Here is a 15000-nt window from a genome sequence, read left to right as displayed (position 1 = left end):
TTCATATACATATTGTTACATCCACGTATATTTAGAGCCCATTTTCAGCATCGAGGATCTTTACGAATGTGGGCGGGCTACCGAAGTGTACCACATCGAGCCTACCCCTATTACCCTCAAGCCCTCCTCATGTCTTTCAGCAAAATACTTCTCGAGAGGTAAAGTTACTAGCCTTCATCACGTCTTACTCTCTCTAGTACGCCTCTGACGACACGCATTGAATACATATTAATTTACATGTTAATGTGAAGGGAAGATAAAGAGACATTCTAAGAGGATAACAGAAAGGAGGGTTAACAGGCGTTAAGAATAACTCAACATTTGAAAGAAGATTAAGTCTCCAATCTTAAAAGAACACAACGTGACTCCGGTTCGTAAGGGTATCACTAAAATTCCTAAATTACTAGTTGGATAAAATATACAGTCAATATTCTATGGGGTGAACACACGCACACACACACACACACACACACACACACACACACACACACACACACACACACACACACACACACACACACACACACACACACACACACACTTTTGTTGGTGTTGTGGTACTACCCTCGATTTCGGTCCCCGTCCAAAGATTGATGATGCATTACAAAACTGCAAGCTGTTACCCACTCCTTTGGGCAAGAAGTTGGTGTGTATCAGCGAAAAAAATATACGGGAGCGACGAGCGATTTCGCTCGGGAAAGTTCCAATGTCGCTCTCGCAAATCCAATAGCGGGAGCGATTCCCCCCCCCCCAAAAAAAAAAAAAAAAAAAAAATCGCTCCCGCGGCAAGATTCAATGTTTTTCATGCATTATCCATCATTTGGCAATCGCTGAATCCCATTACTATTGATGAAAGGATCAGAGCAAACACAACTTACCCGTGATCAATCATTGCATTAATTATCAATGGATATCATAAACGCAACGCATGAATCATCTTTATCTTTTTGATGTACGTACGTATGTGTACGCGGTATGGCTGCTCGAGTTCAATGGCTTACCAAGCCTAGCTTCGTATCAGCTGCATGCGCGCGTATACTAGTACATGTTGACTAGACTCTACACGACTATCGTGCTACATAATGTCGCTAGTTGCGAATTGCATGGTACCTGTATGCAGGGAAGTTCATTGGTTGCATGCAGCTAGCTGCCCAATCAACATGCTGACTACATGTACAATGCACCATACCCAATACCACATCACCGAATGCATACGTACACTGTACATAGGCAAACTCACTCGAAGCCTAGGAGGGAAATTGGGAAACCCCATTTATAACCTCGTTCGCGTATTCATGAGAAAACAAAATAGAATCAAATATTTGGTTAGTAATTGAAAGTAAATATATCTAAGTATAAATATGAACATTTGATAATTATGTATACATGGCTCTGGAGGTATAAAAAATGGCTCTGGTAATAAAAAAAATGGCTCTGGTGAAATTTAAGAAAAAATGAAAAATGGCTCTGGAAAAGAAAGTACTTTTTTTCCCTGGTGTGTATGTGTGTGCGTGCATATGTGTGTATTCACCTCACCTCGGATCTGCTGCAGCCTCTTTTCGAGACAGCCAGACACCACCCTACGGCAGTGAGCTCAGAGCTCATTATTAGCAGATCTCTGGGTAGGTCTGAGACCACTCACTCCACACACCGGGAATGCAAGGTCACAACTCCTTGACTAACGTCCCGTACCTACTCGCTGCTAGGTGAACAGGGGCTACACGTGAAAGGAGACAAACCCAACTTGTCTCCGCCCGGCCGGGGAATCGAACCCCGGTTCTCCGGCTTGTGTGGCCAGTGCCTTACCAATCCGTGTGTGTGTGTGTGTGTGTGTGTGTATGTGTGTGTGTGTGTGCGTGTATTTGTGTGTGTGTGTGTGCGTGTGTGTGTGTGCGTGTGTGTGCGTGCATGTGTGTGTGTGTGTGTGCGTGTGTGTGCGTGTATTTGTGTGTGCGTGTGTTTGTGTGTGCGTGTGCTTGTGTGTGTTTGTGTGTGTGTTTGTGTGTGTAAGCGTGTATTTGTGTGCGTGTATTTGTGTGTGTGCGTGTATTTGTGTGCGCGCGTGTGTGTATGCGTGTATTTGTGTGTGCGTATGTGTGTGCATATGTGTGTGTGTGCGTGCGTACGTGTGCGTGCGTACGTGTGCCTGCGTGTGTCTGTGTGCGCGCGTGTATTTGTGTGTGCGTGTGTGTATGCGTATGCGTGTATGATCTAATACTTCGGGATAAAAGTGACTGCCATCTGCCGTCCGATGTCCTTCGTTTATCCCAGGTCCCATCACTAAGCATCATAAAACTGGCTCCGGCCTTTTTTTATTTATTTATTTTTTATTTTTTTTTCTTCAAATGTTCAGTGATAGTACAAAAGGGAGCGCGGTGGATTCGCTTTCTCAGGGACCCCGGACCAAAGTTTCGCGATGGCGAAATTGATTAATCAATATATATATATATATATATATATATATATATATATATATATATACATATATATATACATGTGTATATATATGTATATATATATATATATATATACATATATATATACATATATATATATATATATACATATATATATATATATATATATATAAGTAAATAGACAAATAAGCAAATAGATGGAAATGGATAGACAAAAATGAAAAAGAATAAAATAGAATATAATGAAGCAGAAAAAACAGAATAAAATGAAATAAAATAGCATAAAATTGAATGAAACAAAATAAGATAACGACTGAGGAATCAGCTTCCTATATCCAGTAGAGGTATATGGATGGATGAATAAAGACCTGGAAAAAAATGAAGGCCAAAAGGGATCAAGGGGCGCAACAACAAAAGGGGATTTAGATGACGAAGGGACCTGGTTTCATCCTGAAACAAAAGAATGTCGAAGCAGATGGACGGTGAAAAAGTTCTATACGTGGCATTTAAGGACCTGGACAAGGTATGCCTATACCTTGTCTAGAGTGGATAAAGTGCCACTGTGGAGAGTCCTGGGGGGGGGGAAGATTGGAACGAAAGGAAACCTGCTGATGCCAGTGGAGAGCACACATTAGAAGGGGGGGGGAGGCGTGAGCAAAGATACATCTATGAAGTGATGAAACAGAACTCAACAAAAAAGTCTCTCGAATGCAATTGACACAACATTGAACCACGTTAGAACTCAGCAGGAACCGGATGACTGCTACTTGTCCTCTTAGTCCGATAAAAGAGGACGAACGTGACGAATATGGACTCAGCTTAGGACCTCGTTATTATTATTATCATATTCATGCTTGTGTCTAATTATCACCAATAGTAAGAAAAAAGAAATGGATATAGTTATATATAGTTATATATCTTTCAACACTTGAAGACTTGGCCTTATCCTTACCTCTTATCCAGTACCAGAAGCTTTTCTATGAAGTCTTTTGCTTCATCGGAAACATCGTCGAAGACGTCATCGTCGAAATCATATTTGTTGTGTGTCACATTAGTCATCGTTTCCACGTAATTATGACCCATAAATGGTGATAGGCCCGATAATCTGTAAGGTAAATTTCAGTGCTATATTACATTAAAAAAGTGGAATCTGTATCGTGAAAACACATATGTAAAGGCGAATGATCACTCGCGCGCGAGCGCACGCACACACACACACACACACACACACACACACACACACACACACACACACACACACACACACACACTCGGTGGCGCGGTTGGTAGAGTCCCCGACTGTCACTACGGCAGTCCGGGTTCGAATCCTGCCCAGGGCTGAAATAATTTCAGTATCGCTGCGCTTCGAGTCGTTACTCCAACTCTCGTGGGCGGGGAGTTGGGTGTGTGTGTGCATGTAAGGTCACAGCATTACCCATGGATCGGTCATACGAGCTCTGAGTTCTCTTCCGGAGGGAAATAGCTGTCGATCACGAGTCCAGCACGTGATCCAAAAAGACCAAGGTGAAAACACACACTCACACACACACACACACACATACACACACACATTCACACACACACACACACACACACACACACACACACACACACACACACACACACACACACACACACACACACACACACACACACACACACAGAGTCAGGCAGCGGTGTCGAACGGACGTTTGTCCGTAACCTTCTGCCTTCGGTGTGACAAATCGCTTTATAACATTGTGAGGTCATCCTGTTGACCTCGCAATGTTATACTTAAGGCACAACCTACTTTTAGTGCAATGACATAATGCAGTGTTAATGCACAGTCCATCATTGTACCGACACCGAGCCAGTGAAGCACACCAATTGAAACGATGTTGCAGTTATCCATCAATTTCAGTGATCAACAAGATGGAGGAAATGACACTCCTTGCGCTTTAAAGGAGTCCGTTCAGGGTGGGGCAAATGCGGGAATTCCCCCACGAAAGCGACACTGCCAATTTGACATCCAAATATCGGATCGTCACTGTCATCTGTCGGCCAGTAACACCTCGGCGTGGCAACATGGGGAAAAAAGCCACGTGTCATAAAACTTATTCAGATCTCTGTTATAATCCTAAAAAGCGATACTCTTTGTGACATACACCTTCCGGATCAACTGTAGAATTTCCACCCCCGCGCGCGTGCTCATCTGTGGGGATCCGGGGTGCTCCTCTGTCACTCAGGCACACACCGTCACTCAGTTCACGATAACGTTTTTATTACCTAACCTAACCTAACCTAACGACGCTCAAAAGGTTAATCTTTGTTTGGATTAGGTTAGGTTAGGTTAGATAATAAAAAAGCTATGACCTGAGAGTTAGGTTAGGTTAGGTTTGTTAGGCTAGGTTAGGTTGGGTAACGCAAAACGTTATCATGACCTGAGTGACAGCGGAGCACCCGGGATCCCCACAGATCAGCACGCGCGCGGGGGTGGAAATTCTACAGTTGATCCCACCTTCCTTTACTATATACAGAATATGTACTTAAAAACAATCAAATAGCACATTGATGGGACATAAGAGTATTAATGCTGATTTGGCAGAATTGTTTGAACCGCGCTATTGTATTACAATGCGAGTCAATGGAGGTCTTCACACACAACAGCTTAGTTTTTCTTTGACTATACGGTACCGCCGCTGTTTCAGCGCGGTTCAAACCACTAGTGTGAACAGTGCCTTAGGCAGTGTTAACCATAGGGCAAATCGTATGTGCGGAGAGCGTTCTTTTGTCGCGTGCGCGCGCACACACACACGTACACACACACACACACACACACACACACACACACACGCAGACATATGGGTGCTCACCCTGAAAATTCATGTCAATTTATTTCTTACTTCGACCGAATTACCGAACTACACAGATTTGTTGAACAAACGTTTTGTCACCACATTCAACTGACATTTTCACAACGATAGGTAATCTGTCATCACTTATGAAGAATAGAACACTCTTAAGTATTCCAAGCGCAAATCACACCTAATAATGATGAATATTCTTTTAATTCATCAGTGATTTTTGCAGTAACAGTACAAGCGTCAATCACGAACGGCAACAACTCACGCGATGTATGCTGGGACCACTACGCCATCAGGTGGTTACGGGCTCTACAGAAAAACAAATATTAGCGCCATTTCTTTATATCGCTCATTCATCACATGTATATAACAAAGTTGAATAATGATTAATATTTGCTCAATTCACAAATGATTCACACGCTAAACCAGACCAGCGACAACCACAAACTGCGAATTTTAGCTTGTAAACATTGTAGTACGTCATCATAGGGATGTGAACTATAAATCAAATAGGTGAATAGCAACGCTACACCCGCTATTATCCATCGTTTACAATATATCCAATGCTATTGTTCGTATTTCTTGTTTTAGTTTTTTTATTTATATTATTCGTTGTTGTTATAGTATGAATGAGGAAGAAACACAGTAACTGAGACCTTTGAGGTATGACATGGTGGACTTGCGGAAAAATGGACTTGCGAAACATAAATTGTCGGTTTATTGCCTTTGAACTCTTTGGTTAGGCGACACCCACCACGAATTCTATTTTGGTTGATGTTATCACAAGGGAAGGTTGATAATAATATAACAATACATAGCAGAGCTTACAGGACGTAACATATGACGCCAATGCTCCACATGTCGGTGCCAAAGCTGATGGGCTCGAAGTTGACGACTTCTGGTGCCACAAACTCTGGCGTCCCGAAGAGGACCTGGAGCTTCTTGCGTGGGTCGTACTTGCGCGCCAGGCCGAAGTCGCAGATCTTGACTCTGTTGCCTTCCCTCGAGACGCACAGAATATTCTCTGGCTGTTAGTGAAAAAAGGGAATACACATGTCAACGTTCAACGGATTCTATTCAAACCAATGAAAAAATATCTACTTTCTAGAGCAATGGAAATAAAATTTGGAACGGTAGCTAAGTTGATAATCATTCATGGTTTAATGCGTGGATCTGTTGGGCATGAGAGCTATATAGGTACCAAAATGTAAACTCGTGTCATTTTACGTTATCCCTAGTTATTGGGAAATAATAAAAGGTTGAATTTAAGAGTTGGGGAGACTTGGAAGTATGAAAACAAAGTGTGAACTAATAATAATTTAAGTATTTTTTAGTAGGCCTTATGGTCTCTTGCAGTCTCCTTCATTCTTATGTTCTTATGTATAGTTGGCTGATGGAGAAGTCGAAGGAATGGGAACAAAATATAGATGAAGGACATGCATTAGAATTAATCATACGCAGGTATCTAGAAACAGAACGCATGGATTCGTGACATTTCTAGTAGTTTTTGATTCAAGGAAAATTAATCATGGTCTGGTTTTTAGATAGGGAAGACGTAAAAATAGGGTACCAAAGTGTGAACTCAAGACATTTTAATGAATTAATGAAGAGGTGATGTCTCAGATCAGGTAATTAAAACGTACAGCAAACATTTCCCTCCCAGCCATCACCCTTTCCACCCCCTCCCATCTCAGCTCCTCATGGATAACGGGTCATCTCTGCATCCGCCAACTGCCCTGGGTAAAACGCAATGCAGCAAGACACAGTACATCCACAGTCAGGCCGCTTCACTTTTTCGGTGACCCCCCCCCCCTCTCCGTCCCCTCATGCAGAAAAAGAGAAGACGGAGAGAAATCCCTTCGGGCTGCATCAAAATATCATTCACACAGAAACACACCCTACTCCCCCCTTATCCCCAACCCTCCCTTCTTTGCATAACAGTAACACAAACTAATGAAATGATTTGTTTGATAGGGGACATTTTTCTTATGAGTACTAAGAGTACAGAGAACTTCAATACAAACCTTCATGTCAAGATGGAGGATGTTTTTAGAATGAATGAACTCGACTCCTTCACAGATCTGTCGGATGAAGATGGCACATGCTCTCTCTGTCAGCACGAAGTCATCCACAATGACGCGTTCGAAGAGCTCGCCTCCGTCTACTCTATAGAGAAGTAGCACATATAAAACAACAACATTTCAAAATATATGACGAAGATCAATACCCAAAGCTATGACATGAAATGCAAGACTAGACCTAGTGGATAAGCAAGTGGCAATGCAATATTGGTTGAAATTAGCTTTACAATGATTCATATTCATTGTGGGATTCAGTATAAGAAGAGCAAGGTTCTAGGCTTGGCAGCACGATCGATAGCAACCCATTTGTACTTGGGGCGTCACAGAAACGAAGAAGTTAAGACCCCAGTCGACGCAGAACACGTGGGTAAGCCCTGTAGAATTGAAAAGCTATTTTTGTGGATTAATAAAAAAAAAAGAAAGATAGGACAAATCTCTATCCTGTAATTCATGAGTAAATAGAGGAGCCTTATCTTGAAGTCGACTGATAATGTGAAAATTAATTTTAATCTGAGAACGATAAAAAATGTCGAGTCAATTGTATAATAATACCAATTAATCTATACAAATTAAATTATGAATAATATTTATAATTTACAGCAAATTTTGTTGACTGAGGTTTCTCTTTATGTAATTAATAAAAATTAATCATTTAAACATAAAGAACTGTAGAGAAACATCTGAAAGTAAAAGACGTTAAAGTCACCAGTAGAAAAATAACAGCCATTGCACGGGATTAAGAAAAAGTCGAATATAAACCACGTGTAAATATGATTTATGTGAAATAACAATGGAAAAATAGTTGCAGTGCACTAGACAAAAAAAAAAAAGAAAAAAAAAGAGAAAAAAAAAAATTAAGTCCAGGGCAAACTAGACTGAATAAACAAACCGAATGAATCCAAGCAATCTGAATAAAACTAAGTAGATTCTTACTGGATGTGGAACTGGAAAAATATATCAAAATATAATAAAAGTGTGATAACACTCTTGCAAAGAAGACATATTCCAATACGGTCCTGTCATTTTTCATTTTTACAGATGGGTTTAGTTTATCATTGTTTTACACACACGCACGCACACACACACACACACACACACACACACACACACACACACACACACACACACACACACACACACACACACACACACACACACACACACACACACACACACACACACACACACACACACGCATTCACACACACACACACACACACACGCACACACACACACACACACACACACACACACACACACACACACACACACACACACACACACACACACACACACACACACACACACTGTAGCTGCCTGGGTCAGCTTGTTGACCCTTCTCCTGGTATTTATTTTTCTCCTAGTTTATACGCGGTAACAATGTGCGGACCAGTATTGCCATACAACCCCCCTCGTCAGAGATACCGACCCAGTGAACTTTACGCGTTAAAACGAGGGTGTGGTTATCCTCCGAGTTCAGTGATTCAGCGCCTGAAAGACATGAAACTCTTCCGAAGTCGTGGCCGACGAGGTGGTAGAAAAATTACACGAATAGTGCCTGTGATTACAACCACAACAAGTGCAAAAAACAGAAAAAAGGTTAAGCCGAGATCTCGCATTCACAGTGAAGTGCCACGCGTTTGGTACAGCCTACCCTCCCTCCTGCTGTCTAACGTTACCTCCTTAACCAACAAAATGGAGGAAGTGATCGAAACAGTACATTCTACAGGATGTGACATGATGGCAATTACTGAAGCGTGGCAAATTGTGCCTGAAATGTGTAATATTGAAAACTTTGTACTATTTCACCACCTCAGAGTGAACCGTGTTGGTGGTGGTGTAGCATTGTTCTGTCGTGCGGACCTCAACCCTTCACACCTCAGGGTTGATATTCCCGAGGGAGTTGAGGTTCTGTGGGTGAGGATTAACCCCCGCCTTCACCCCCGCCACACCGCGTCCATTATTATGTGTGTGGTCTATCATCCTCCACGTGCACACACCGCCGCTCTCCTTTCCGATCACATTATTGAGACCGCTGACTCCCTACGATTGAAATACCCTGCTGCAAAGCTGGTCATTTGTGGGGACTTTAATCGGCTAGACACAAGTGAGATTCTACATCAATTAAGTCTTACTCAGGTGGTGAACTTCCCCACCCACAAGAAAACTACTCTCGACCTTATCATGACCGACATGGCTCAACAGTACTCCCCTCCCAGACATCTCCCCCCCATCGGCAGGAGTACCCACATCACCATCCAGTGGTCGCCAGCACCCAGCAATGCCATCCGTAGAACTAAGGTCACTCGACACCACCGCCCCATGCCTGACTCGGCCATGAGGGAGTTTGGGAGGTGGATAGTGGAGTATCCCTGGACGGAGGTTCTGGAAGCCGAGGACGTGGAAACCAAGTGGAAAAACTACTCAACAACCACTACTGAAGCTTTCCACTTTTTTTTCCCGGTCAAGGACTTCTCCGTGAACCGATCAGACGCCCCCTGGATGACCCCCCGTATTAAGCGTCTAATTAAACAACGCAACAAGGCATATTACACTGATCGACCCCTCTTCAGATCCCTCAGAAATAAAGTCATCAAGGAGATAAGTATTGCAAAGTCTTCGTACTACCCTAATAAAATAGAACACCTCAAAACACAACATAACAGTCAGTGGTTTAGTAAGATCAAAGCTCTCTGCGGGCTACAAAATAATCAAGCCTCTCACCTGCCCTGCGCTTCACACTTACCACCTGACTTAGCTGCTCAAGAGATTAACACTCACTTCGCCTCTATCTGCCAGACCTTACCCCCCCTTAACTTCTCCGGCCTACCTGCCTACCTCCCCTCTCCCTCACCCCCTGCCCCTGTCCAGAAAGCTGACGTTGCCACTAAACTAAGTAAATTAAAGTATAACAGATCTACAACACCTTCTGATCTACCTATCAAAATCTACAAAGAATTTGCCCCAGAACTTGCCCTCCCACTTTCCTCCATAATTAATGCTTCACTGAGTCAAAACTCCTGCCCCAGTGATTGGAAAATTTCATATATCACTCCCATCCCCAAATGTCCGAACCCACAGTCACTAAGCGACCTTAGACCTATTGCTATCACCCCAATCCCAAGCCTTATATGTGAGGGTTTTGTTTTTAACTCAGTATACAACAAAATTAAAGATCAAATCGATATAAAACAGTATGGCAACATGAAATCCTCCTCCACAACTCACTATCTTGTTAATCTTCTGGACTTCTTGCACAGCCACTTAGACAAGCGCAATACTTCTCTAGCCTTGACCTTTATTGACTTCAAGAAAGCGTTTGACCTTGTTGACCATAACATTATCATCTCCAAAGCCATACAACTGGGGATCCAACCACACTTGGTAGCATGGCTAGCCGACTTCCTGACCGGACGTCAACAGGTAGTGAGGTACCAGGGAACGACATCCTCCCTCCACCCTCTAACATGTGGGGTCCCTCAAGGGACCAAGATGGGACCACTGTGCTTCCTCATCCTCATAAATGACGCATTAATGGACACCCAACATAGATGGAAATACGTCGATGACTGTACAGTTGGCATTCCCATCAACACCAGGCAGCCTGACTTTTTTCCACTACAAAACATCCTAGACAACCTCAAAACGTGGACTGAGAGCAGGAATGTGACAGTTAACCACAACAAGACCGTGGTCATGCATGTTTGTACATCCAAACAGGCGGTGGCACCACCTCAACTGTCATTAGGAACCCATTCCCTTCAAGTGGTCCAGTCCGCCAAGCTACTAGGCATCACAATAGACGACCACCTTAACTGGAACCAGCACATCAACAACATCATCAGGACAGCCTCTTACAAACTCTTCATGCTGCGCAGATTGAAGTCCCTTGGTACCCCATCACCAGATCTAAAGGGAGTCTACACCACCTTCGTACTCCCCACCCTCATGTACGCCTCCCCAGCCTGGTCATCATCACTTAACATCACACAGAGGAGCAAATTAGAGAAAGTACAAAAAAGAGCGTGCAGAATTATCTTGGGTAATCAGTATGAGGGATACGAACACGCCCTCACCACCCTCAGCTTGCCAAGATTGTCCGACAAACACAGTGAGGCACTGAATAAGTTTGGACAGGACCTAATGCTACACCCACGTCACCGTCACTTCCTCCCACCTCCCACCACACCCACCCGCCATGCAACTCGGCATTCAAACAAAATCAAGCCCATCAGAGCGCCGAGAACTGACCGATACAAGAACAGTGCCATTCCATCCATTGTCCGCACAATAAACTCATCATAAATTTTAGACTAAGCATATCACTCTAATAATTACTATATTACTCATAAAAGTGCCCAATTGTATTATTGTCAGTGTATCACTGCTATCTCAATAAACCTATAATTATTATTATTATTATTATTATTACACACACACACACACACACACACACACACACACACGCACGCACACACACGCATTCACACACACAAACACACACACATACACACACACACACACACACACACACACACACATACACACACACACACACACACACACACACACACACACACACATACACACACACACACACACACACACACACACACACACACACACACACACACACACACACACTAACACACACGCACACACACACACACACACACACACACACACACACACACACACACACACACACACACACACACACACACACACACACACACACACACTGGTATAACATAATCATATATAACGTAATCAAATAAAGTATATTTTTTTCCTCTAAATGTAAAATGAATCTCTTGTTGACGAAAATGTTTTTTGATACGATGCCACGGGCATTTCCAAATTGAGACACGTCTTCTTGATATTGAGAGATATAACTTTTACAAAGAATTTGTAATTCTATAGAAAAAACACTTTATTACCTTGCCGATATCGAACGTTTCCCTCTTTATGCTAAATATATTTCTGAAAAACATTTTGACGACCACATGACGTACATTTCCAAAATGAGACACATCTCCTTGCCGATGTCAAAGGCGTCATAGAGTTGGATGAGGCGTGGGTGGGGTCGCTCGGCATTGAGCGTCTGCATAATCTCGATCTCCCGCTCGACATTCTGGCGATCCTGATTCCTCTTGGTGTTGACAAATTTCGCGGCAAACTTCAAGCTAGTCCGCTTCTCGTTGCAGAGAAACACTGTGCCAAACCGTCCCCTGAAAAAAAGAAAACAGAGTGTAGGGCATTTTAGCCTCTTCTTGACCCCAAACCTCCATAAATTGAATTGAACAAATTAATGCATTGCCTCCGGATCTCCCTTGCTCTAGACTCGCAGCCCCGAAGAATCCTTCCAGAGCCACTGAGTGAGCCCAGAGATCGTTCAGCAGGGGTGCCGCTGCACCCTAAGTGAAAACCACTGAAACGTAAAGATTCCCACAGATGAATAAAGTAGTATGACAGAGCCTGAAATCATACTAAAGGTAAAAAGAAAGAACAGAAGAAGAGGCCCAAGAAGAAGAAGAAGAAGAAAAAAAAAATGGAGCGAGGCTAGTTATTCAGAAGGGGTGCTTGTCCAAAGGGTTATCAAACTGGGAAGTTCAGTTTTAATTTCGACCCAGTGGTGTGCAAAGGACTGAGTTCAATTCCAACTGTTATCAGTGGCTATCACTTCCCTCAAAAGAACAAGCATATAGGGCAAAAATGAGGCCTTTGACTGCAGTTTAGTGCCTCCTGGCGTGAGCTCATTACATGCAGTACTCACCTTCCGATCTCCTTGCTGAGGTCGTAGTACGTTCTCATGTCCTCGTCGGTCTTGACATCCACATTTCGGGGGGGAAAGGGTGGGGGTAGTTCTGAAAACCAAAAGAATAGTGAGCAAAGCTCATGCACTATAAAAATCTGTTTAGCTAAGAGTAGTATGTTCCCAATCTGCGGTGGTGGTTGTGCGTGGGTGTGTGTGGGGTGGGGATGTCCTTGTAAGAAATCCAAGGGTTCCATAGGGATTCTACTTATTTGTATAACTTTGTTTTACTGGAATTAAGAAAAATGTAGACTGGCACCGAATTCAGGTGCCAGTACTGGAAGCATTCTCTCCCCCCCACCCCCTCCCTCTTCCCTCAGCCTCCTCCTTCCCATCCCCCACCCCCCCTGCTACTATCCCTCATGCCATGACCGGTATAAAATGCATAGTATAAAGTCTTTATATTTGCTGGGAGTGTTATATATATTTGTTTAGGAAATAATTGAAATAGATTTTGGTACCTCCTCGATTTATTTCGTTGTTGTAGACATCCATTGGTGAGAACGTAGTTGAAAAAAAATGGATATACCAAAAAGTCTTTTCCCTTTTGTAAGCATAGACCCACCCTACACCTGTATCACACCATCGAAGCCCATTCGTTGTACTTCCCATCTTAGGACCTTGTGGATGTGGGACTATCCTTGTCCTCCTTACACTGTTCGGGTCAGAGGCAATGCTGCAAGACACAGCACTTCCACAACATGACCCCACATCTAGAGCTAATTTACGCACACCATTTCATTGCACAGCGACCCCGTCACCCAACCGAGAAATTTATGGAACAAACAAGAAGAATATCCCTATATTCTTCATCCATTCAAAAGCACAACTCCATAAGACATCCTTACCCTTTGACAAAAGCTTCTCGCACATCTTACTACAAAAACTTGATCTACGCACCCTCTTATTCTTTTATTGCTCCATCTGTTCCCACTCCTCTCTCGATTAATATCTCATATACTTTACCAACTACACGTAACAGATGGATCCTACTAAAACTACCACATTATTACTTGTTCCCTTTAACCTTGTATAGTGGACCTATGTATGCACATCTCTGGTCCACCGATAATTTCCTTCCTTTAGGCACACATTAAACAATCTCAACATCCATTCCAATATAACTACTCTTTCCTTCGTCAGACAACCCAGTTTTTATTTCTGTTATTACTATTAATGTTTCCCACTGTCACAATCAAAGTATCGCTATCCTCCTCAATATTCAATAACTTGAAATATTCTATCCATCTTTCCCTCATCACCCCCTTTTCATTAGCATCTGTCCATCTGCATACCACCTGTACTTTCTTTCCTGTACCCGACTCACCTTCCCTTCTCTTTTCACTTCCTTTCAAAACATATATTTTTCATTATTTTCAAATTCATCTGCCAGATACCTACCACACCTTATATCCACTCTTTTCTTTACTTCCCTCACCGTTTGCCTCCACCCTCTTTATTCCGTACCTCTCATATGCTTCCCAATTTCTTCTTTGCAGCAATTCTTCATATGATCGCTCCTTTTCTCCCACTATTACTCTTACCTCTTCATTCGCTACCTCACATTTTTTTTCTATCCTTCTTATTCCACTTATCGTCTTTGTGAACTTTAGCATTTCCTCCTTGAATTATAAACACAATAACAACAACAACAGACACTGAAGGCCACTGTTTTAGAGGAACCACTTAATTAATCCATCAAGATCAAGTGTCACCTTTACTCTTTCCACTGTGGTGGTACTGGTGGCGGAAGGGAGGTTTCTCAATTGAATAAAATCACCTGACGACAGCTAGAATATACGACGACCAGGATATAAGGCCTTCAAATGATTAATCTAGATAGG

The 15000-nt window shown here is 42.7% G+C and overlaps 1 protein-coding gene across 9 annotated transcripts in view; it reads right to left on the bottom strand.

Moving 5' to 3' along the window:
- Positions 1-15000, bottom strand: part of LOC143019926 (uncharacterized) — a 148519-nt gene that overhangs the window by 39157 nt on the left and 94362 nt on the right. For all 9 annotated transcript variants that reach the window (XM_076175906.1, XM_076175909.1, XM_076175907.1 and 6 more), the window contains 5 exons: positions 13118-13208; positions 12357-12572; positions 7285-7426; positions 6089-6288; positions 3370-3522 (listed from right to left, as the gene is read on the bottom strand). In XM_076175906.1, the coding sequence (XP_076032021.1) occupies positions 3370-3522; positions 6089-6288; positions 7285-7426; positions 12357-12572; positions 13118-13208 (802 nt within the window). The remainder of the gene's footprint in view (positions 1-3369; positions 3523-6088; positions 6289-7284; positions 7427-12356; positions 12573-13117; positions 13209-15000) is intronic.

The sequence above is a fragment of the Oratosquilla oratoria genome, chromosome 38 (genome assembly GCF_046742065.1).
Source record: "Oratosquilla oratoria isolate Oo_2021 chromosome 38, ASM4674206v1, whole genome shotgun sequence".
NCBI lineage: Eukaryota > Metazoa > Arthropoda > Malacostraca > Stomatopoda > Squillidae > Oratosquilla > Oratosquilla oratoria.
Note: the sequence above shows the minus strand (reverse complement) of the source record. Positions and strands in the feature narration are given on the sequence as shown.